The following is a 26,699-nucleotide window of genomic DNA, read 5'->3' on the forward strand; positions in this document are numbered from 1 at the left end:
TTATGATTGTAAACAAACCAAGATACAGTAAATTCAAGACATGTTAAAGAGATGCTGTTACTTGGATCTGTGTTTAGTTTTGTGGCTGCTTCTCGGTCTAACAGGTGATACGTGGTGATGGGCAGGCTTTAGTCATACTATATGGTAATTCATTGCCTGGCTGTGCTACAATAGAATTTGTGCTAGGTTGTTTATTATATGGGATGATTTAAACCTTATTTACATCGTTAATAGTGATAAATTAGATTATCATTGACATTAATTAAATACTACAGTAGTTTTAAGTGTAGGGGCTTGATATTAGCTCAAGTGCACTTCATAATCATGTTCAAAGGCTTGTGCAAGATGTTTTTTGTGCTTAGTGTTGTTTATGGGACGCTGTACTGTAAGCTATATTGGAAAATCCATGTTTATAGGCTTGTATGAGCCAGTCAGTTTGTGTGTCTGCTTTCCAATCCTTCCTATACTTTATTCACGTTCTGATAAGAAAATATTTACCATTTCTTGGCCACCAATTTTTATATTACATATTTTTACACCAACAACTTAAATATCCTTGGCTGTTTGATTTAGATACCATTTGTTTGTATTTGCAAGCAACACACTACCATTTACAAGTATCTTCTATGCTACAACAATAGCCTCCATCACACTTTATCAACGAGTATCGTAAGTGTATTCTAATTAATTAGTGCATGTACTAGTGTCATCACTTATAAGGAAGAGCAGTACCAGCAGTTGCAGCTTAATAGTGGTGTCTCCAGTGTTGCAAGAGATCGATAATTCCTGGATTACTGGTTAAAAGCTGTTTCCCAGTTCAGTCTGTGAGTCTAGTCCGCAAGTCCAGTCCGCGAAATACATTACACCCAAAATTACAGGCCACATGATGCCATTGTATATCTCTTAATGGTTAACGATAACCATTGTAGACAATTTTTGAGGTGATATAAGGTACTACTATAACAAAGAGATATATTATATTACAGGCTATAAAGGAATGTTACTGTTTGCACATTTCGGGTCAGTGGCCTCTTTCATAATAATGTGCATGTACAGTTACTGAAGCATCTAAAAACCAGACCTAAAGACAATTCCTTCAACCAAATATCAATAGATTAGCAATATTTACTGTGTTGTATATTTTAAGATGGAACTCACCCTTATGGAATAATATTAGCTCATATAATCAGTCATTTTATTCACAATAGTAAGAATTGCTACATGACTCACCAGTGGCATGTGTCTTTTGGGAATCTGAAGAGTGCGTGCCCTCTGCACCTTATCTTTCATTTATCTTCAATCAATCTGGTCATTGTCTTCTCCATTTGACAAAACCATATCAAGGTGTTAATTTTCCGTATCAATACACTTTTAGATTCCACAAAGTTATTTCCGCACTTACACTACTGTAAAGGTACTGGACGCCCAGTAGATGCCAGTGAGTTTTGAAATAACAATCAAGCTTGAAGACCACACCTCTACTTAGTTAAACACAATGACCACACCCTAGCTGTATTATAATGATAGCATAGTGAAATAAGAAATAGTGACTATATCCCTAGGTAGGTGGGATGCTGACTCGAGATACTCTATTACAGCAGTCACCCTAACAGAATAAACACACATGTAAAACTGTATGCTGCAACAAAAAAACTAAACAAACAATGAAATAGGGATCCAAGTGATAAAAGAAAAGATGAATAATGGTATAAGGCCACATAAACTTAATTATTAGTTTCTCATCCTCGCCCGCATCACTGTTTTTGTTACCTCATCAAGGATTTTTTGCACCACTGGTGGCTAAAGGAGGCCAATAGTGCTAGGTAGTATTGAAAGTATACCTTCTATAAAAAGTATCACAGTATTACTAAATATCACGGTATTAATGTAAAAGCCATTGGAATAGATTACAATAAAGTTAACTGGGAGGACATGAACCAATTCCTTACAGAATATGACTTTACCTTAGCATTGAATTCTAAAAAGGTCGAGTTTATCTGGCTATACCTGAAAACTGCCATAAATCTACGTATATGTTCCTAAGATCTCTATTAAAGAATCAAATCATCCCAAGTGGTTTAACCCAACAATCCGTCACAAAATCAAGTGCCTCCGCACTGCTAAGAGACAACTTGTGAGACATCCTACAGAAAGGAAAAGACTTAAAGTGGAGGATCTACAAAGGAAATTACAACAGATGATAACTGAAGCAAAGCATGATTATGAAACAAATCTAGCTTTAAATTATGCTCACAGTAATAGTAACAAAAATTTTAAATATATATCAAGTATCAAAGGGCGAGAAAGCTTTCCTGCTAAAATGTACAACATAAATGAATCAGCATCTACTGACTTGGAAAAAGCTCAACTATTTAACAATTATTTCCACTCAGTTTTTTCTACATTTACAGGTTCAACATCATCTGTATCTGACTTACAATCAAGCAGTGTCACTCCTCATGTTCAAGATATTCTGTTTTCTGATTCTGATGTCCTTGACTTACTTATATCTCTTGACGAAACCAAAGCTTGTGGCATTGACAGCTTTAGCCCAAAAATCTTCAAACACTGTGCAGGGCCACTACTTCATATAATTTGCCATCTTTTTCACATGAGTATATCATGCAGTTTTATTCCTCTTGACTGGCGCACTCATTGTGTGGTTCCTGTGTACAAATCTGGGGACAAAAGTTCTGTGAGCAACTACAGACCCATCTCACTGTTATGTATTTTATCGAAGGTTCTAGAAAGAATTGTGTATAATAATATAATTAATCGTGTCAGAGAACAATCCACCAAACATCAGTTTGGTTTCCTTCCTAGAAGATCTACGTTACAGCAGCTACTAGTATTTGCAGAAAAAGTCTTTGAACCTAACAAATGTGAAGTGGATGTAGTATACATGGATTTCAAGAAAGCTTTTGACTCTGTCTCTCACCACCACTTACTTGGCAAATTACAAACCTTTGGAATAACTGGTAAAGCAAGACAGTGGTTTGAAGCATATCTACACAATCGCTATCAATGTGTCAAGATAGGAGATTCACTGTCAGAATTATGTTATGTACATTCAGGGGTGCCCCAAGGAAGTGTCTTAGGACCTTTGTTATTCGTCATTTTCGTTAACAACCTACCGGAATTCATTCAATTTGCAACTCCTTTTATATACGCTGATGATACCAAACTTCTATATGCAATTAGATCTCGTGAAGATACTGCAAAGTTACAAACTGATATCAACAGAGCTTCTAATTGGAGCACCCTGACTGACTTGCCTTTCCACGAATCCAAATTTATTCATTTACGTTTCTTCTCGACTACAGCAGTCCCCCCTACATACACCATCAATGGAAATCCTATTAAATGTCTAGCACAGCACAAAGATCTTGGAGTAACATTCACATCTGACCTCAGCTGGTCAGCACACTATAACAACATATGTACGAAAGCTTACCAAACCTTTGGACTTATCAGAAGAACATTCCAGGTTAACAGTGCTGAGGCAAAGAAACGTCTATACCTAGCACTAGTCAGATCACAACTATTATATTGTTCACAACTATTGAGGCCTCAACTAATAGGAGACATTACTGCACTAGAACGCATTCAACGAAGAGCCACTAAATATATTCTTAACGATTATACATCCTCATACAAACTCAGACTGGAACAACTGCATCTCCTGCCTCTCATGTATCACTACGAACTCCAAGATATACTGTTTCTAATAAAATCATTAAAGTCACCCACTGATAATTTTAACATCTACAACTACATTACTTTTGCAAGAGGCAACACCAGATCTGGGATTAACCAAAAACTGAATCATCCAAGGACATCATCAGTAACACAACATCATTTTTACTTTAACAGGATAGCCAGACTATACAATTACTTACCAGTCATTGATCTTTCACTATCTACCAACACAATTAAATATCGTTTAACTAACTACTTATGGTCGCATTTTACTAATAACTTCAACCCTGAGAGAGCTTGTACATTTCACCTTTTGTGCCCTTGTCACCGCTGCTCTAGAGCGCCAATTTCTACCAATTTTAACAAACTCTAGCTATCTATTGTAATTATAAGTAACTAACAGTTGTAATTATTAGTTATTGCTCTGTATTGTATGTATGTTTCTTTGGCAGTGGGTATCTATTACCCACTGACCTTTAATGCAGTCCTGAACTGCATTAAAAAGTATTAAAATAAAATAAAATAAATAAATACTCCAATAGAACAGTCAAGCAATAAATACTCTAATAGAACAGTCAGGCAATGAAATACTCTAATAGAACAGTCGTTGAACAATATAGCTGAATATTTACATCTCTGTCTGAAAACACTCCCAGATCCCAGATGCAATCTCAGAGTTGCTATTTCAAGATGGTGGCATTCCCCAAGATCACCTAGAAAAGCATGCTTTGCAAATAAGTGCTTTACACGCATCTTTGGTTACCCTGACTGTAGCCATTATTGCTTGGCATGACCAGTAATTTCCACTGGCCCTTGTCCTAAGAAAACTTAATAGCTACTAGAGGAATGTAGGTTATATGCTCACCACCTATCAGCAGATTTCTGTTTGGTTGCAACACCTCTACAAGGCAGAATTCATCAAACACCCCCATGGCTTGAACATTGGGTCTGTAAATTATATAACTGATAAAAATTAGTGATATCCCCCCAAAAACACCTTTGCTGTAAAAAAAGGCGCATCCAAGAAACTACAAGTATCTGTAACCCAATGTAAAACAGATAAGCTGTAGAAAAACACTCCATGAAATTAATGGGTAACTGAAAGAGCTGATACCTAGAGCGGCCAAGAATCAATAATGTTACTACAACTGACTATGATTACCAAAGAATACCTTGGCTGTAGAACAGGTAAATTAAAGTAACTGGCAACCAAAACAGCTGATATCTGAAGCGGCCAAGAATAAAAGTTAAGTTGATACAACTTACTACAATTATTAACTGAATCCTATTCATACAGCTGTTCTATACATTCACCCTTGCTACATCCAAAATTAATTCTTTGTAACTCTAATTGGCTGGTAATTTGGCTGCCTTTTTCAATAGTTGAGGAGTAAAGAAAAAAAGGCGGCCAAATTACCAGCCAATTAGAGTTACAAAGAATTAATTTTGGATGTAGCAAGGGTGAATGTATAGAACAGCTGTATGAATGTTGCAAGTTAATAATTGTAGTAAGTTGTATCAACTTAACTTTTATTCTTGGTCGCTTCAGATATCAGCTGTTTTGGTTGCCAGTTACTTTAATTTACCTGTTCTACAGCCAAGGTATTCTTTGGTAATCATAGTCAGTTGTAGTAACATTATTGATTTTTGGCCGCTCTAGATATCAGCTCTTTCAGTTACCCATTAATTTCATGGAGTGTTTTTCTACAGCTTATCTGTTTTGCATTGGGTTACAGATACTTGTAGTTTCTTGGAGGCACCTTTTTTTACAGCAAAGGTGTTTTTTGGGGAGGGGGGGGATAGATATTACAGTACAAGTAGGTAATACTACACCAGTACTGTTTGTTTAGGATATGTGGCTTCTAAAACATCAACATTTACATTCTAGTGGCTTTGATTCCCCGCCCTCCAGGAGGGTAGCAGCTGAATAGGCTAATTATCCACAAGCCACAGCCCATTACAACCCTGCAATATTATGCAATATATTATAACACAGCAATATCGATATGTTTCATCACATATATTGTATTGTATTGTGATAGAAAATATTGCAATATATCGATATATCGATATATTGTTGCGCCCCTAGCATGTACCTTTACAGTATCATGGGTGCATGGTTGACAAAAATCCTTGTTGTGGACCTACTGGCACCTGCATTATGTGGAGTGCCAACATGTCACCTACAAACAAACTAGAGCCTCTTCTTCGTGAAGGTAACACCAGAGGACATGATCAAAGATTTCATCATATCTATGCAAGGACCAATCAGTACAGTAATTCATTCTTCCCTAGATCAATTAGACTGTGGAGTTCACTCCCACCTGACCTAATCCAACAACAATCATTACAAATTTTTAAGTACCAACTGAAATTATTATTACTTTCCCCTACCAATCAGTAATCCCATAATCAATCATATTGTAAAACATTTTGTATGCATGTTTCATATGTGCGTTAATCCTCAAACTGAGGCTGCACATTTTTGGAAAATAAATTTTTGGAAAATAAATAAGGTAGCTGGTATGAGGGTACAGGTTTCTGTAGTATAGCTGGCTGGCTTACCCTCTTCAGCTGGGAGGCCAGAATGGTGGCAATAGCCATTCCAGTACTATCAGGTTTGCTGCTGCGTTGCACTTCAGCAAGTGTCTGATAACACATGGCACCAAGTACACAGGTGAGCAAAGCCAGTTGATTTCCATATGCCAGAAAACATCTGTGCTTGGATTCCAAAACCTAGATCTAAAACATGGGAACAGGGTATTATTATAGCTCACAAAGTGATTCATTTGCAGGGGGGCCCCACACTCTGTCCATGATTGTAGTAGTGTAATACGCATGCGTATAAACACATATGTGTATTGTAATATACATTGTAGTGATGGGCGATACCAGGATTTTCAGAACGATACGATATATCGATACGATATTGACTAAAATTGACTGATATTGATACTTTTCGATACGATATTGTAACATTAATTTACTCGTGTAAATTGCTAGTTTTCGTACATAAATTTGATAGTAGAGGTAGCTATGGTTATGCACAATGGGTATTTTCCGCCCACATGCATAAGAGTAAGTGATTTGAAAATTGCTGAAGGTAATGGAAAGCTACAATTAACCATTGAATGTGCCAAATACACATTTTAAAATTAATTCAGATCACGTGATGTGTCTTATCGTAATATCGAATTCTGAAAAATATATCGATACTTTTCGATATCAGCAAAAATCAAACGATACGATATAATATCGATATGTCGCCCAACACTAATACATTGACGCCATTGTAACTTTAGTCTGAGTTATTGTCTAGTTGTTGTATGATGTACAGTGGTGTTTTGCTCGAGCTTATCTATTTGCTGTTGTAGTTGTTTGCGTGATTTACATTTGTTGATTAAAGAATTACTAATCTATTTACCCACGATACCACAATGATCATAACATGATACAGACCCCAATCATCATAGTCTACATGCTGACTAAGGTAATCAGCAACCTCATTATCTCGCCTTGGTACCCATTCTGGCTCGATGCAGTGTGCTAGCGAAGTCAACAAAAAATAGCAAGTGCTTCATCCCGCAGATCTGGTTTCTTCAGTATATACACTTTTTCTTAGTTATTGGTGAACTGCCCATCCCATTAATTAGCCAGCTTAGCTGCCAGGGGTTCTAGTATTGCTCTTAACTCATGCCATATAGAGCTCCTATTGGATTCGTCTGGCAGCCATGTACCTTGTGCTACATGACACCCAAGTTGCACTGTATAACCCGCATAACAACATATCCCTTACTGCTGATGGCCTGATCCATATGTTATGCACATTGAATTTTTCAATTTCATCACACTAACCATCTTACATGGTCAGATAACTACTTACATGGTCAGATAATGGGAAGTTCTGAAGTCATGACATGTGTATGTTCAACAGGCCCCTGGTATTATCCTGGTAACTGGACCCAACCCTGGGGACATGGAAATGATCTGATCATCATACCTGTAATTCTAGCAAGGGCTTTGGAAGGGAGGGAGCACTTGCCTATTGCATTTTTATATAGAGATTGCAGTACATTAATTTTTACCTGTTGGACTGTTATCTTGCCTTGCAATTCAAAACCGCTATTTACAGACATTTCTGTTGTAATTTTTATGTAATTTATTGTTATTTTGTAGATGTAATTATAATTGTTGTTGATTTGTTTTGTTTTGTAAGTGTTATTTTGTGTGTGTTTTGTTTAGTGGTTGTATGTGTTTTGTTTTAGGACAGTACCTTGTACAGGCTTGCCTTTTGTACTGTTCCTTCCCTTGTGGTAAATTGATAATAAATAAATAAATAAAAACCAAGCCATGCACACTGTAGGAATGCACTTTGCATTGTTTGTGATAAAACCTCCTCTACTAAGGTCCTCCTGTACTTGTGCACTAGCATTCTGTGACTCCTTTTTGGCACCCACTGCTACGTACTATCCCATCATCCAAATAGATCACTGCCTGTCCCTCCAGCGCTGAACCAGAGACCTCCACAGTTTGGTGAATAGGTAGCATGTGGTGGATAATCCAAATGGTAACATATGTACAGGTACAAAAATGTAAAATTGCTGTTCCCAGCCCTGGCCCCAGGAGAACCCCAGAAGTTTTTATGGATAATGGTGGTACCCAGATTTGAAATCAAAGGTAAGTCTCCTTGCTGAAACATTGACATAGCTAGCCTTGGGTCCACATGCTTCAGTAGAAATTGGATAAGGTTCAGGACTAGTCTCAACTCACCAGAGCTGTTGGACACTATTGAGAGTGAGCTACATATGTATGTGCAATTTCTTTGTGACTGTTTGGATAAAGTAGTTCCATATCAATTCTGTATCTACCTTGTGGTTAGGTATAGTACTCACATCAGTGTGCTGTCAGTAGCTAAAAGTATTATTTTCGAATAACATGTGTAACACAAATTATAACAACTGATAATGCAACAGTCACTCAATGATAGATTCGGCCATTAATTAGAACAAATGTGTGTGCTACTGACAGCACACACATTGTGTGCGTGCATACATCTGTTTTGTATGTGGTGTGTTGTACATGCATGTGTCTCTGTGGTATCATATCTGTCACTTGTATTGATTGTATCTGCATAATTCAAACCATTTTTTTGTTTGTTGTAGGACTTTGATTTGTGTGTGACTTGTTATCGAAAGAAGGGTCGTGGACACAAGATGGAGATGCTTGGTCTTGGACTAGAGTGTGAAGGTGAATCCGAACCACAGCTGCCTCAGAAACCCCATGAAGCAAAAAAGCAATCAATTCAGAAGTGCATCCAATCAATTGTGCACACTCGTCAGTGTCGTGAAATGTCATGCAAACTGCAGAGTTGTATACAGATGAAGAGAGTGATATGACATGTACGTGATTGCAGACTACGAAACAATGGAAACTGTTCCATCTGCAAACAATTTGTGGCTCTCTGTTTGTATCATGTACGAAACTGTAAAGAAGCTCATTGTTCAGTGCCACTGTGCAGCAATATCAAACAGAAACTGGCGAAACAACGTAGAGAGCAACAGATTCATAAGATCATCTGATCATGCGTAGGATGGTTGAGATGAGAGCACACTCTGGTGCTCCTACACCTTCTGCTCATGTTGCAGCATTACCCTCCCCAAATACACCTAATAGGGAACGGCAAAGATCTCCATCTACATTTCCCCATTCTTCAGCCAGCGATACATCAGCATTGCTAAAACCAGAGCCACAGCAGCAGAGTGGGGCTAGTGCAGGAAGTGGTATAGCCACAGTTTTGTAATATTAAACTGACATTTACAGATGCACATTAAGATCCACACAAAATATTGGTGCCAAATGTCACATTTGGATCACCTTTGTGTGTAAATAAGTCACTTGGATTAATTTGCACTTGATCTTTATTGAATAACAACTGGGACTAACCTTAAGGGAATTATTATTTAGGTGATTTTTACTTGAATCTAGTTTCTGGCTTATTGTACAATGTTACTGGAGAAATTGTTAAAATCTATAAATGCATGAAAATTACTTGTTTTAAAAGTGTGCTTGTACTTGTACTAGCTTTTTGGCCTGCATGACTATATTGTATGCCTTATTTTATTATTTTGTGTGTAATTTTTTCTGCTATTTTTGACATCAGAGAAACTTTTGAGGCTTTAGCACAAATGTTTGTGAAGGTGTGGCCTGCAGCAGTAACTCCATAGTATCACATTCATTTGTTGTAATATTGATTTTTGTTTCTTAGTAAATATCTTACCTTATGCATAATGGTGATCAAAAACCATTATAGTTTTTCTATTAATTTTTTATTGTACATCTCTACTCATACCATTTGTATATAACTACATGTAACACTGGAGGTAGGGCATTCCCATGGTGGTTTCTACTAGCTGTATTTTAAACATGTTAAATTATAATGCCACAGTAGGGATTTTTCTCACATACATAGCTACAATATGTTGTAGCATCCATCCCTCTTGTTTCACTGCACATTATTGCTTGGATTCTTACTTCCTTTTTTAAAATTAACAGTTAATAAATTTTATATACATCAATTTTCACTTTTTTTGCTATAGCATATAACTATGTTTATGATGTACGAGTGTGATCATAGATGAGTGTTGTATTAGGGTGACTGCTTAATTATAGTATATCGATCTCACTGCTGATCTTGAGTGAGCTTCTGGTAGAGATGTTAGAGCTACTTAAAGGTTTGCATTGTGAGTTTGAGTTTAGCATGTTAATTTACTTAGGCTAAGCATCCTCTTGAAGGAAAAAAATAATTGAGTGAGTTAGCATTGCATAGTTCAGCTATAGTTAGATGATAGCTTTCACTATGTGGGGATTGTTTTTCTACACAGCACATTTCAACCATGTGAAAAGATGGTTCAGAAATTCTTGACCTATATTAATTTTGTGTCCAAAAATTTAAACCCATAATCGGTGTTTACAAACCTCTGTATATAAGTAATGTGGTGAATGTAGGTTTGTCTTCTTTCGATTCTCCTATTAGGTGAGCAGACCAGAGTGGTATAATTTATATTACTTAGAAAATGATATGCATAGAATCAAGAGTACATCAATATTTATATGGGTATTATGTACTCTTGATAGAATGCTTTATGATCTTTGGGTACATTGAGGTATTTAAAATCATTAAGAGACCTCTGGATAAGTTCTCTCAAATGGTTAAAGACCTCTGGAGAAGCTGATTTTTTTGGGGGCATACTTTTAACTGACTCAGAAATTTTTCTCACATTATTCTTTCTGGATTGATAATGTTGTGATTGTAACACCAGATGCTAACTTCAGATTGGTTCCCTGATTAGTTCACCTCAATGTTGTGTTCTTTGCCAGGTTGATAGCAGAAAAGAAGGGCAAAATTCTTTAGGGGAAATATGTTTTCTCACAGGCTGCCTCAACTGCATGTCGTGTCTTGCACTATAATACCTCGCAGCACAGAGCTACCCGGCAGTGCTCACAGCCATTGGTGGAACTGATTAGCATGTGAGTACTCAGCAGCCAACACCAGTTTGATAGTGTATGTCACACGGATTATGAATTCATAACTGAACAAAGAGTAGTCACTACCTATGGCCCTCTGTGACCAGGATTAAGATGTTTGATCAACTATATTATCATCTCAATAAAGGCCTTGAAGGCTCTTGATTACTTGACTTTGTAGTGTAAAGTATGTCATTTTGTTAATATAAGGTGCTTGTTTGCTCCTTTGGATGAATTCTTGATGGTGGACTTTACAGGCTCATTTTTCACAACGTATAATGCAGTTTGGCACTCTCCCTCCCCATTATATATACTCTTGATTATAGTATTATTAGGTATTAGTCAGGGAATATTGTTAAAATCTGGGAATTAATTTCTTGCCAAGAAATTTTCTCACCAATGTGTTTGTAAAGGTCTCTATTGACTAACATATAAATTATGAAAAAGTTTAAATTCAGGGAAACCTGTAACGGTGGCTGTAATGTGGGGTACTTGGAACCATATCAGGAAAATTGAGAAATCAACTTTTGCCTTATGCGGAGTCAAAATAGGGGTTTTTCACAATTCTGAATTGAATAAAAGCATTTGTTTTGTACAAAATTGCTCCTTGGTGGATAAAAGGCCATACCTACTTTCCGCTATTTGCAAACCCCCTTTCAATAGGTATGTGGATTTATTTGAATAGACACAGCAATTTAAATATGACTCCCACTGTCAAACACCTCAAAAGTGAATGTCTAAGTCTTCTCTAAACTCTATGCCATCATTGATGCAATTCTTGCATGTAATGCCTTTGCAAATTCTGCATGCAGAGATACACTGGACGCTGTTCTTCTTGCTTCATGACAATTACGGCTCGTGAACCAGAGTAGTTCCTAAGGAGCCATGTGGTGTAGTGAGGAACTGGTTTATAACCTTGAATCCCTACAGTCCATCCATACTTATGGGGATTCAAAAACATGCTTCACAACAGCATTCAGTCCCGGGTTTGGAGATAGGCACGAAGAAAATGCTGTGCAGCTGCCCCCTCTGTTCGAGGTAGAGTCTCTGGTTTGATCAGTCCAGCTGCTGCCTTGCGGGTGAACATGTTGTATTGAGTTTCTCCCAAAGTACATAGTACCTGGTGCATTGTAAATGTACTTGAATATGGCAATACCATCCCTGATCACTGTGTCTTTATTAGTCTGTATGTCAAGGAAGATGTCCATGTGCTCATCAATATCTCCTGCACAATACTAGTCAAATATGGCACTTTTCCAATGGTTTACAATTGAAGAAACAGTATCTCAACACTGAAAGCATGAAAAAAGCAAGTAGCACTGCTGTCTTTCAGAGAGTGCTTCTTGGATCATCTTCGCATCATAAGAGCCCTTTGACATGGTGAAAAAGTGGATGATAGGTATTTGAGCATGGTACATGATATCAGCAAATCGGCATCTTCTGCCCACACCTGTAAAATCAACAACCATGCAAAGTGGTGCCTTCTGACTTGGCCGCCTTCATTAGTCTCTGCTCAATGCAGATGTCACACCAGGTACCAGACCATTCATAACAAGAGTAATAGACAACATGGTTCCCATATGCATGGGCTGTAAAACGTTCAAAGGTTTCCTTGTATTTAGGTAAAGTTTCAAGTAGTTCTTGTGAACAGCATAAAAGTAGGCATGACATTTTCTCACCAAGGAGTGGTTTTGGTGCAAAACAAATGCTTTTATTCAATTCAGAATCATAAAAAAACCTATTTTGACTCCACACAAGGCAAAATTAAACTTTCAATTTTCGTGATATGGTTCCGGGTACCCCACATTCCAGCAGCTGTCATGTGCTCCCCTACAAGAGTTGAAATTAAAATATATCAGCAGACACAAATACATTGGTGAAAGATTTCTTGGTAAGGAATTTATATTCCCAGATTTGCCTGATATCTGATAATATTAAGGAATAAATAATAGAAAAATAATGAATAAAAATCAAATAATGAATAATAGAAAAATCCAGTATTCACAATAGTGACACGATTACAACAATAAATAAAGCCAAGAAAATTACTTATATAGCTATACGTAGCAATAAAACTCACAACAATTAAACAATAATTAGAATACACCAGCTAGATGAAGGCCAATAATACTAGGAATTACAAAAATAATGAAACATATGAAGAGGATGATTCCTAGCATTATACCATGTACATTTGTTTTCTTAGCTGCTAGAGATGCTTCTCGAGCTTCTGTACATCGACCAGCATTATATTCAGTGTCCACCTATACATATTACAAAGCCATCATTTGAATAAGGCAGTTTACAAATAACACACACACACACACACACACACACACACACACACACACACACACACACACACACACACACACACATATATAGTTTGTATTACACATGCATGCATACATACATGCTAGGCTTGAGTCTGTTATGCTCCAAAATTTGCCTATTATGCTTTTTGGCATTTCCCCAATTTTTCTGCCTATTATGCTCATTTTTATGCTTTTATTTTGTATTTTTTCTTTGTGCAGAGAAGTTCTTCATATGATACAATGCAAATGGATAGGTGTCACTTCAACTGCAACATACAAATAATAGCAATAGTTTGAAATTGGATGTGTTCCAGAGTTCATCATATTAGAGCAGGGGGTCTGGTGGCATATCTATAGTCCCTCAGAAGCTATAGACATTTTTATTGTCTAATACCTTTGTAGTTTTGTATGCAAATAAAATATTTCTGATTGATCTTCTGAGTTGTAGCAATTGGTATTCAAAGGACAACAACTGCTCAGTATAATATGCAACTTGCATTTGCATCACCATGCCAATAGCCTACTGGGGATATAGTTATGTTGCATGTAGTACTAGTTGCATGCGATGACTGTTCTATTAGAGTGTTTGACTGTTCTATTGGACAATCTCAATCTTTCAAAATAATTTCCTAGTTTGATATTAACCTCAGTCTCACTCCAGACCTCATGCACTATTGTCAATGACTAGCTATCTGATTCAATGCTAGCCTATAGTATCATCAGATCTTCTATCAATAATCATAATCACTATTATTTTATTCAAAATCAGATGATGAGACATGTTATATAATACCAAATTCAATGATTGAAGCTCAGCTATACTACTTTGCCATGCCTTGGTGCTAGTTATCACATGACTGCATGTGTGACGTGTCCTATAAAACTCAAACTCACAATGAAAAATATTCATTTTGTCAAGGAGTGTAAACATGTAGTTCTGCATTTTTTCTACTCGTTATCAGGATTCATTTCACCATCCAAAACAGGTCAACCCTTGACTTTGTGGCTGTTATAGCAGAAGTTATACTTAATGTGGCGGAAATTTGTCCATATGCTCCTAATTATGCTCCATTATGCCAGCATTATGCTTTATGCTTTTCATCCCCTATTATGCCAAAACTTATGCCGGCATAATTGACGCAAGCCTAATATATGCACATATTATAGGTTTACCTTCAAAGACCATTCCAATGCTAAGATGCCCATTATAGGGCAACAGCATAACAGGACAAACAGTGACAACTTCATATAGTTTTCAGGCTTAGCTTGTCCAAATGTAGTTGTCTGCGGGATTGATAGTGGCGTCACCACTCCCTGGAATAGGAAGACATGTGTAGTGTATTACAAACTGTACATAATGCAAAAATTGATTATACTAAATAATAATGTAATATGTGAGATGTAATCTCATGCTATTTCTTTGGTGTGTAAGTTTATTATACACCTAAATATGAAATGATACAAGTGACCATGATAATAATGTACTGTTTCTTTTTGTGTTGTATAAAGAGTGGACCCAGGAACTGAGGAAGGATGCAGCTTAGTTTAGAATACAATCTTTGTCTTGTACTAACTCACTCCATGTCCAGTATTGTATGACTAGACCACTATGTCTCAGTATAATGACTTTTATCAAACAGACATTTTATATGTCTGTTCAGATAAAGTTTGGACTGGTTAGCAAAAGCTATTCATTGTTTATACTTCCAAGGCTAACTCCAACAAGTCTTCACCTAAATCATTCAACATGTGCATAATGTTTTAAGCACGGGGCCTGCATGTTGAACTGCCCATGCTGCCTGTGGTTTGACTTCCCTGGAATAGTTGGTGTTTAAATAAAGTTTCTGTAATAAACAAGTTGCTTATCTAGCAACATATTAGATTAGCGTGCATCTTGAAGAAAAGTATATGCCCATTTTGGAGAGTATACATACTTAAAATAAGTGCTGTGACAAAGAAAAGTGGTTTATCAAAGCAATGGTGATCTGCTGAGTTAGCTAGAATGTGCACTGTAAAAATGTAATGATGTACAGAATATCAGTGTGAAGTGCCTAGAAAAGGTAGTTTCTCTGTGGGTTTCCACTTTCTTGATCCTCAGTCTCTGCATGGGTTCACTGCTCATAATTCAGGAAGAAGGGTGTTGTCGGAGTTGTATGCAAAATATAAAGTATACTTGTTCCATTAATTTCTGACCAAAATGGGCTAGGAGGCCACTTAAACAATGCCTGTAAGAAAAGATCAAGATACTCTAATAGAGCAGTCAGCTACTTCAATAAACAAACATAATAAAATTGGCTTTCTGGGCTTCTAAACTATGAAAATCCCTCAGAACACCAAGAATAACACACTTCTGCTGTATGCTTTCAAATTGCATGGCAATTGGATAGATTTCATTTTCAAAGTTTGCCCCTCACTCTTTGGCCGGCTCACCGCCCCTGCCAAAATGTACTTTAAAGTAGCAAGATTACACTGTCTAGGAATTAAGTGATGCCACAAACAACATTTGAATTAGGCTTGTGAAAATTGAACTCAAAATTTTCATTGATATGGTATTCCAAATTTCTCCAAAATTATATCATTATGCTTTTATTATTCCCCAAAAAATAATTTCCAATTTTTATAACTTTTTATTAAGTTTTATGAGTTAATCACTGCATCAAATGCTGCTCAATTCTTTTTCTCCATCATTATCCTCAAAATAATTTGGGCATACACTAATTTGAATATCTATATCATATTTAAAAAATTGTTAATTTAAAAATGAAGTAGCAATAAAAAGTAGTGAAACAAGAGATGAATGATGGTGTTACAGCATAGCTCAGTGGGAAATCCCTACTTTGGCATTGAACAAAATAGTAATAGCTAATGTGCCAAAGTAGGGACTTCCCACTGAGCTATGCTGTAACACCATCATTCATCTCTTGTTTCACTACTTTCTATTGCACTGCATCCCTACTTCATTTTTAAATTAACCATTTTTAAAATACTAATTTGTTTAGTTTTTTTTGTTATGGCACAGCTAGCTACAGTGTAACTTGTATATTACTCCACATCTGTAGGTATGGGAAAGGCAGATACCATCACTTATAAACATCTTGCCCATTTGCTCAGTGAGAAGTGGAGTTCCTCATATTCTGTGGTTATGCTGTAGTTTGGGGTTCTGCTTGCTGCACTCTTCAATAATGAGTATCAGGGGATTGCCCGTTCTAGTCTCTGTATGCCTCCAGCCATCGACCTTGCTGTTGCTGAGGGATACCTATCTCATTTAGGACTATATTATACTAATTTTATATTGTGCTTGCTTCTTCTTATAAAAATAACTATGTCTTCCAGAACAATATAACTTGTAACTGTTCCATCATACACGACTATGTGTATTAGAGTGACTATTGTATTAGAGTATATCTGCAGTCAGCCAAGGGGTGTGCAGCTAGCTAGGCCAATAAGGAGTGAGGTGATCTTGTTTATTGTTAAGTAAACAGCTAGATTATTAAGAGGTCGGCTACTCTTTTGCTATTATCTTTATTTGGGGGCGTGGTCACAAACCTATTGCGAACCGGATCCCAATCGTGAAGTTGTAGATGTCTAGCAAGTGTAACTCTTACAGTAGCACCGGGACTGAAGCGCTTCTGAAATCCAGCTCTGAAATAATTATGTAGCATCTAAATATGTTGCTGAAAGAAAGCGTTAATGTGGAAAATTAATACCTCAATATGGTTTTGTTGGATGAAGAAGAAGACTGATTAAAGATAAAAGAAAAGACAAGGCACAGAAGGCCTACATTCATTGGAACCCCAAAAGGCACATCCCACTGGTGAGTTTGTTATTGTGGCGTAAAATGGTGGCCGTGCACTGCTTTGTTTGGCCTCTAGCCTTGCGACTGTGGTCAGTAAGGCAGTCAGGCAGTCAGTGAGACTAAAATTTGAATTTTGGTGATTTTTTAAAACTCTATATCTGGCCACCTGTGAGTGTTGTGACAGTTAATGCTGTAGTGTATATTATTTGGACTAGTACTATTCCGTAAAGGTGATTATTATCACGTAAAATGCCTCTAGGGTGATTTTTGAAGGCGAAATTTTGGGCAGCATGTGAAAGTTTCACTGCAATCCCTACTTAAACGGTACGACCATACCGTTTGATATTGCTTTAGTATATGTTTGTTCTATGGCTATGTACTTTTGGATAAAGAGTTGCACCGATAATACCAATATTCCGGAAACTGATATATATTGGCTACAGAATCACTAATTCTGATACCAGTACTGATACTGATATGTTTTAGTGGTGGGTTGTATGTCTGAATATAGAAGGTTTTTGGTATGTGACATTAGAATAGTTGTAGAAAAAGCATACAAAAATATTATAAAGGTGGTTGCCAAATATTGTTTTTGCTAAGGAAAAACAAGACTTGTGAAAGAGGTGTGATGATAAGGTCTAACCAAGCAAAGAAAAAAATTATTTACCTTGGGGATTAAACCTGGCCATTCTGAAAAGCTTAGTAATTCAAGCCTCATGTAGTGCTACAAAGTCAGTCCAATGGTGGATCCAGCATGGGGCATCCCCCAATCCTTCTTCCTCCTCTGCCCTTTCCTTTTTACTTTTTAATAGGAAGAGCTAGCTATATCTTTTAAGATGCCAGTAAAGGCAATACAGTAAAGTAAATTAAAGTACCGACACCTTTAATACTAATAAGGCAAACAAATTTAGTTTCAGGCAGATTCCCCTGAAACCAAATTTGCTGCTATATGTATGCACTAACAATAACAGATTGCAGTTAGATTATACTAGCTGCCTCAGAGTTTGTATTTTTAATGGTGTGGATCCGAACTTGTTTGTGTCCCTCCCCTTGCCAGTCCTGGATTTTCCCGTGCAGCCATGCACAAAGATGTGCAATTATTGTATAAAATGTTTGCTGGAAAGTCAACTTTTAACCAATTTTTGATATCACTGCATAGCTGATGTGACAGCAAACCACTACAATTCAAACTAAAATATACCAGTTAAAGCATCCTGGACCTTCACCTTTAGCTATATTAGTGTATATGAAAAATAAAATACTTGGGGTGTGTTTGATGAGTACAGCACTCTACTTTGCCTCATTCTTTATTAATTCAACATGCTTTCTAATATATATTATACTAGTCAAAGCACTGCTGCACATACAATATGGAAAAAAGTGCAAGGGTGTGGGCGAGAGACTAATATAGCACAAACTAGTGCTATATTAGGCTTGAGACCATGCCTGAGTGCTTTTATTTTCATATTATATAAGTGTAGCAGTGCTTTACTGCCTTCTGGTTGTCTTTGTTTGGAGCGTTCATTTTGTAGACTTGGACCACATTGGTTTTCACCCATCAGACAGTTGGTAAGTGTTGTTATAGTACAAGTTTGGTCTGAAAACAGATAGTAACTTTTGGTTACTTCTGATGATTTTAAATGTTACACGCATGCATGAACAACCATACTGTATTTTCTGTACACAGTGCTGTATTTTCCATTCAGTGCTTGACGGAAATAATGGCACTCTTATTCGTTTGATCTTCACTCACACAGGTGCTTTAATTCCTACTATATTATGCATGCATGCAATGGAGACTAGTTCATTAATTGGTGTCAACAATAGAATGCTGTATCAGAGTAATTATTTGGAACACAGTATAAGAAGCATGGCTTAAATAGTAGTTTAGATAGCTGACCATCTGTATATAGTACTATTCAAATTAGTACAATTTGCATTACAAATACTCACCATATTAGTAGCATCACGTTGAGGTGGAGGAGGATAGGGTTGCTGCTGATAAGTTTGTTGAGGATATGGCTGATCTGCACATGTTCAAATAGCATTGATCAAGTGCAACAAAAGTTGTTAAATTCTGAGGGAGGTGACTATTTGTGCTTTAATAGTTATAGAGATATTTATACAAATAATTGCATGTCAGGTGATGATATCCCTTACATGCAACTTCTCGTTGCGTTAGGAATGATCTCTACTGGATTCTTCACTTGTTCTCTTATTGTACTGAGCTCAGATTTAATAGCAGTTAAGCACTTTACAAAGGTGCTTTTCACTATCAGGGTTAATGTAGCTAGCTACACCCCACGTAAAAGAAAACTACCTGCATAAAAAGCTTCCTTCAGTGCTTAACCATTTTAGCCTTACTATTTTCACTTTTGCTCTGACTATCTTGGTATTATGCAATGAAGCATAGTTGTATCAGATATGCCCATAATTGTTCATTTTATCATTGTTGAAGTGACGAGTCACTACAGGTGATGATTCAAATTCTTTGCAATGTAAAGTCTTCAATGTCAGGGCTGCCTGACTACTTACTATACGCAGTAGCAGAAATACGAGAACGACATTGTTGGTATTTTTATGGTACATAATAATATGCTTTATGTTATGTGACTGGATTATGAAAAGGTACCTTCCACATATTTTACATACCAACAAACAAAATGATGTAACATTTGACTCCTTATACTGATTAACTTGCTCTTAGTCTGAAAATGCAGCCAGACGCTGCAGCTATATTCATTGAAAATTTCTGGTAATTATATGTCATGATCAAAAAGGTATGAAGCTTCAAAGTTCACAATATTGGTCAAATTTTGTGTGTGAAAAAGGTACTTTTTTGCTAGCACAGTGTTTGTTATTACAGCAAGAGGATGTGGGTGACAGCAACATTACTATGACATGCATGAATATAATTGCTATCATGAATATATTTGCCCTATATCACACCTACATTTATAGCATATAGTTACAATGCCTTGTGACCAAGTCACCTTTTTTAATATGATTCATAAAAGGTGATCAAAGGTTCCCATGATGTACTGTAAGGGTCACTATTGTTGCATTCTAAAAAGCCATGTTATGGTTTTTTCCATTGCTTGTCCCGATCCTTCTATGGGAATAAAACAAAACCAACTTGTACAAGTGTGTCAACCGCATATGTCAGAACCAAAATGAAAGTTAATACTGTTGCTTTAAGGCAGTGGGTTAAACTGCAGCCAGAAAGCCATTGAGCTACATACAATTGATGGTACAGAGCAGTCACATACAACTATACTCCAAAGAAAATAGCTAGCTACCAGTTTTGCACTGAAGTGATCCCCAGATTTATTAGTTGAATGCTGGGGTGGCCGGCAGTACCCATAACCTAGCTAGCCAGAGACGATCAAAACTTTTATTAATCCATTGTACGATATCCATGCACACACACGAGTCAGTTTTATGCACCTATCAATGTCAAGCCCCACCCCCCACCCAGGGGTCCCTATACACTTACTGGGGGGTTGACATCTACACTTTCCCCACCCTTGGGGCTTTTGACAGCAGCAGTTTGCTGAACCAAACATTATATTAATCAAATCCCCTATAGAAACCCTTTATTGAGGTGGGGACATAGTGGGCAAGCTTCTTAGCCCCAGTATTGGGGAATTTGACACTAAACCTTGTCAAATCTCCTGTATTCCCTCACCCTACGTGGGGCATGACATTGATAGATGCATAATAGCTAGCTACGTAGCTACATGCATGGCTATAGCACTCACTAAATCCGGAGTTGTAAGGAGGTGGTCTCTCTGGTGCGGATGGATAAGAAACTAATGGATTATTCTGTTGTAGAGGATGTGGTTGTCCTGGTTGAAGATGTGGCTGTGATAATAGTGACCCCTCCGGATTGTAGGGAGGAGGCGGACGATCGTTCGACGCTGTTAATGCTGAGTAAGGTTCTGATGTGTGATTCACATCAACTAGAAGGTATTTCGCTCCTGAATTCTCCTCCATGTTAATGATACAAGGCTGTACACCTATAGCTGTTTCCAAGTCATCGACAAAATTTACGGAAATTCACGGTAAACCGTCATACTAATTTGCTGGAATTAGAGCATTCCAATTTTATTCTTTTGTTAAATAATTACATCATCTGGTAAAGAGTTTCATAGCTTTAGCCTTAGCACTAGTGAGGAAAAGAGTTTGCATCAGCATTAACTTTTGCATACCTAGAATGTAATGATGCATGATGATTAAAAAAAAAAAGAAGAAGCGATTCATGAGGTACAGATCGGTTGTATCATAGATAGTATATACTATATACTATCTATGGTTGTATGCATGTGTGAGGTGCGATACAATTTGAATTACTGACTTGCTCCGAACTGTATCACTCTCTGTTCTGAGGCCTTTTTAAATATCAATTTGTAATCTTCACACTTGTCTTAGTCATATCAGTGCAGTGTAGTCTTTCCACAGGGCCGGCTCTGGCCAAATTGGGGGTGGGCCATCCATGGTTGGTGGTAGGTCATGTGTGAAGCACACTCAACATGCATAGCATAGGGGGTCTGGGGACATGCTCCCTCAGGAAAAGTGTTATCACCTAGGAAATGCCACCTAGGTAATGCCATCTAGAAGCATATTTAGCCTAATTTCAGTTGGGAATAGTTATCCAATATTATCTACACTGAATTTGTTCATCAACAGCTGCATGTATAAGCATCCAATCTAAGCTTATTAGTGGTGTGGCCTAAATTGCACCACATAGACAATAAGACACCCACAAAATATTTTGATGCATGCTCCTGCCAAGACTTTTCCGAAATACTCCGTGTTTGAGAGACCGGTAGACTTGTAGCACAGTCTAAGTCCTTTAACCTATGTCATGCAGTACAGTCTAGTCATTAACTGAAAGTAGCATGTGTAATTGTATGGCTTCTTGTACTGTTAGTTGGGGAAATGTTGGATGGGCCATGGCCTACTTGCCCCCCCCCTCCAGAGCTGGCCTTGTTTCAATCACTCTTGGTGCCAAGCCACTCCACCTTTTCGCCTAGGCGGGTTAGGTTTACAGGAATCTGTCCTTTCTGCTTTGGCTGCCTTGTGTAACAGTAACCATGATTTGCCTTCAATCCTTCTTTCTATTGATGCAGACTAGCTTAGTTTTCCTGATGAAAGGGCTGCTGCCACTGTTTTCTCTAACTTTCCCAGTGATTGTTCCATCTCATCAGCATCTCAGCAAGATTTGCAAGCGCTTTTAGATCAACATTAAATTGTGTTTATTTGGTGATTTGTATGCGTCTTTCAGTATTCGGGATCAGGTTCGTTTGGTTGCCTTGGCACATTCCTCTGGTATCAGTAGTGGTTGGCTTAAGGTTATTCCTTGAGCCTGTCTTGGATTAGTCATTCCTGGACCTGAATTTGTTGTGGTCTTATGTCTGTGGCTAGGAGTTGCCTTATTTCCTCATTCTGTGTACTTGCCTCTCACCTATAGATTGCTTTGGTGATCATTCATTACCAACTTTGGGTGTACAGCAAGGCACATGGCTAAGGGCTTACAAAACACCCTAATATAGCGCACGGCTTGGAATAATCATTATCTGTGTGTCTCTTTCTAATTTTTGCTGGTATTATTGTCCTGTCTGGTGCCTTCAGTAGTGATGGCATATACGATTAGCCATTGATTTAATTAATTATTACTTAATTAACTCGTATGATGACAACTGTGTTGCTTTTGGAGTATGTGCTGCTCTGTGCTTTGCTATGCTGTACTGTGAAGTTATGCACTGTATGCATTCGTGTGTGTATGTGTGTGTGTGTTCATTTGCCCGCACTCATGCCTGCATGCATCATGATGCGTGCATTAGTGTTACAATGTTTTAAAGTAACATATTTTGACTTTTTAATAGGACAAGAAATTGAAGAAAACTACTGATGACTGAACTATTATAATACAATGTGTTGTAAATGTTTCAAATTTTATCACATAGTCACGTGATGTTTTTGAAATCACAATTGTGGGTTGGGGAGGGGCTGATGTGGGATAGGTGGCGCAATGTCTGGTACTGCTGCCCAACCAGCTGATTGTGTAGCTATATCCTCTGTTTGTGTAACAGGGCATTAACAGTGTAATGAAATCCTTCCTGTTTTTTCTTACCATAGTTTGGTAACAGATAGCTTTGATGTTAACATGCAGGGAATGATTTTAGGTTTCACTGAGGAAAACCTTTGATGTTGTTAGCCTTTGTTGTGATCTGTCTTATATTATAATATGCTCATTCCATGTTAGGTGTATGGGATACTTCTTTAATCTTTTCATTTTGTATATAGCAAGACGTGTGGATGGGGTTTGCTTTATTAGTGACTCTAATAAGAAACTTACATTTGGAAGGATTAAATATCATATACCACTTTTAGCCCCTTGTTCTAGGATGTTTTAGTTGGTTTGTAACTGGTCACAATCATCTAGTGTTGTGTTTGTTGAGTACAAAAGTACGTCACCAGCGTAAAGTCTTACTTTCTGTGGTAGGTCATTCATAAAATATAGGCAGGAATAGCAGAGGAGCTAGGACAGGGCCCCGAGGTGCTCCATGAGGTTGTAGAATTGTAATGTTTATTTATATTTATTTATTAAGGCTTTACAGCACAAGTGCGCATGCTGAAGGTCTGTAGGACACCTGATCCTACAGCTTGTTTAAAGTTGTTGCATAAAGAGAAAGGAGAAAAAATCCAACTGGACCTGGGAAGCCTTGAACCTGCAGCCATCTGATTATGTGATTAACGCAATGTCTCCTTCTATGATAAAATACTGAGTTCTTTTAGTTAAAAATTTCTAGCCAGGATAAAGGTTATCTTGTGTACCATAATAATCAAGTTTGTGAAATAAACAGGAGTGGTCAACTTTGTCCAAAGCCTTGGCAAAGTTAAAGATTATATCAGTTTGCAGGTTATTGTCCATGTTCCTTGCCGAGTCATTGATGGTAGGAGTATAATTGAGTTTTGCAGGATCTTCCTTGTCTAAAACCGTGTTGGTTATCACATAGTACTTGATGACTAGGTTATTGTGGATCCCTAGAAAACTTTCAGTAAAAGATACGTATGTATGATAACATTAAAACATGTCTTTTTTGCAATGCATATAATAGTTGCATGCCTTTTACAACCAACTTTTGCTGATCTGGTAAAGTATTTAGAGGATGTGAATGACTGGGATAAATTGGGAGTATTTTATTATCTAAGGAAAGTCATGCACAGAATTTCAGTCATTAAGAAAACACATGAATGATGTAAATAAGTGCAAGATAGCACTGTTTGCTCTGTATACTTCAGGGTTGGTGATGTATCTTGGACTACAGTGGTTAATACTTTAGTACCCAAACATTGTTACCAAGATTATACAAGATGTTCACTATAGTCTTGCAATTATATAGGAACCTCACTGTATTATGTCTGTTAAAATTGTACATTAAATTAAAAGTGTTGACATATACATATAGCTCTGTTCAAAATGGCATGATTGTGGAAAATTGTTATTCAATGGAACAACGAACGAGTGTGCTTTTCCACTGACTAGGGTATAGCTAATGACAGCTATGTGGATACCGTGCAATGCATGAATTTTAGTTAGTCCTAAACTATGCTATGTAAACCAGGAAGGGAAAATTCATCATCACCAGAATTTTGGCTGAAAGTTTGTATATACTGAGCAGTCACTATTATATCAAACACACAATAGCTTGTTTGAGTTCTACGTAGACTCTCAGAAAGTCCTAGAATGCAATAATAAAATGCTGCTGTATCACATTACACAACAACATGCAGTTTGTAGGATCAACTTATTTTCAAGACAACTAATTAAGTGTGGATGAAGAAGGAACTGTGTATAAGGGTCTGGAGTGTGACCATATGGCAATGGTGATTCTGAAGATACCACAGGAAATGTTTCGATGTTACTTCTGTAGTGGTGTTCAATAAGATTCTCACCGAACACTGAATTTAACAACTTTAAATACAGTGTCATAAATACTGTACGTTCAAAACAAAACAATATTTCAGTGAAATTATCACCTCGGGTAATCACCATGAATGTGAATTATTTGTACAATTTTGCTTGCTTCACACCACCTCATACAATTTTGTGTTTTTCAACCTTTACAATGGGTAAACCGTACAATCAGAATTGCTTATACAAAGATGACACTAAGCTTGTGGCCATCAATCATTAAATATCTACAGCAACCAACTATATACTGTGTTGTATAGACATCTTGGCTCCATGCAGCTTCATTCTTATATTCCATGTCTATTTTAGCCTTTTGCTTTGATCTTCTTCGCAGCTGGAACTGTGAACTTTTTTTTCAGCCTATGATGAAGTTTTTACTGTTTCTGTTACTGGTATATATACAGCTATTTTTGTGTCACCTATATATCCAGTAATTCACTGGCCTTGTCCATATAGGACTGTTCTTGGAACATTGGAGCATTATGATTTGCCCTGTGCTAGATCTCTGGAGTACCTTCTGTTTACTTCACTGTAAATTATTCCTCCTTTCCTGATAGGCAGTGAAAAAGTTGAGCTTATTTTCTTAAGAAAGTTAGCTCCAATCTTTGACTTCTTTGTATATACCCACACACCCACTAGGTTGGCATTAGTGTTGTATAGTTAACCAAAACTAAAACCAAAAGTGGTTTTAGTTGAGGTTTTTACTTTTAGTTATCTGAAACTAAAACTGAAGTTTTTATGATTTTTCAAAAGACTAAAACTATAACTAAAAGTGCCTCAATTTTTACATTGAAACTTATACTAAAGCTAAAAATATTACTAAATGTTTACAAATAACTGAAACTAAAACTAAAGTACTTACCATGAATACAATTAACTAAAACTAAAACTAAAAGTACAATTATAAAACTTGTTGCTTGTTTAAAACTAAAAGTACTTTGCTATGGTATAATATGTAGTAACACTTGAAGACATATTGACTATATACAATATGAAAGCAACAAAAAGTGCTTTGCTATGAATATATCTCAGCTTTAATGCTAAAACGTTACTACTGGTGATGTTTTCAAGCAGAATGTAGCTAATTTAAACTACTATTACAGAATATAAATTCATATAGTATGGTAGTACTGTATATTAGAGGTTTGGATTTTTCTGACCAAGAAATATCACCCAAAAACCAGCTTCATAATACCATACTGGCACCTTAGCAGTATTGGTTAGGTGTTACCAAACTCAAAAGTGCCTCCAATATGACCCTAAATGCTTCCGATAGATTGTTACAAAATTTTAGGAATTTTCTACTAACTAGCTATACTCAATACTTTCAGACAAGCATAATTCAATAATGGCTAAGGGACTAAGGGTACAGGCTTGATTTCTT

At 36.9% G+C, this 26,699-nt stretch overlaps 1 protein-coding gene and 1 long non-coding RNA gene across 2 annotated transcripts; both read right to left on the reverse strand.

Moving 5' to 3' along the window:
• Positions 1-4,335: 4,335 nt before the first annotated feature.
• On the reverse strand, positions 4,336-4,786 carry LOC136237979 (uncharacterized). Its single transcript, XR_010692691.1, has 3 exons — positions 4,565-4,786; positions 4,463-4,517; positions 4,336-4,412 (listed from the first exon to the last, which is right to left on the reverse strand). It is a non-coding gene; the product is annotated as an uncharacterized lncRNA (long non-coding RNA).
• Positions 4,787-13,224: 8,438 nt separating this feature from the next.
• Positions 13,225-21,367, reverse strand: LOC136237514 (proline rich transmembrane protein 1B-like). The gene is made up of 4 exons (XM_066027689.1): positions 21,096-21,367; positions 19,288-19,361; positions 14,712-14,852; positions 13,225-13,487 (listed from the first exon to the last, which is right to left on the reverse strand). The coding sequence occupies exons 1-4, from the start codon at positions 21,328-21,330 to the stop codon at positions 13,320-13,322; spliced, it is 618 nt and encodes a 205-aa protein (XP_065883761.1). The 5' UTR covers positions 21,331-21,367; the 3' UTR covers positions 13,225-13,319.
• Between the last annotated feature and the right edge of the window lie 5,332 nt (positions 21,368-26,699).

Source organism: Dysidea avara, chromosome 11, assembly GCF_963678975.1.
Source record: "Dysidea avara chromosome 11, odDysAvar1.4, whole genome shotgun sequence".
NCBI lineage: Eukaryota > Metazoa > Porifera > Demospongiae > Dictyoceratida > Dysideidae > Dysidea > Dysidea avara.

Bases quoted from the DNA above. Each gene is read 5' to 3' on its own strand.
- LOC136237514 (XM_066027689.1), bottom strand. From the start codon at position 21,330: ATGGAGGAGAATTCAGGAGCGAAATACCTTCTAGTTGATGTGAATCAC. The intron at 14,853-19,287 runs GTGAGTATTTGT...TTCCTATTCCAG, and splicing joins AACGTGATGCTACTAATATG to GGAGTGGTGACGCCACTATC. The intron at 13,488-14,711 runs GTAAACCTATAA...TAATATGTATAG, and splicing joins CATTGGAATGGTCTTTGAAG to GTGGACACTGAATATAATGC.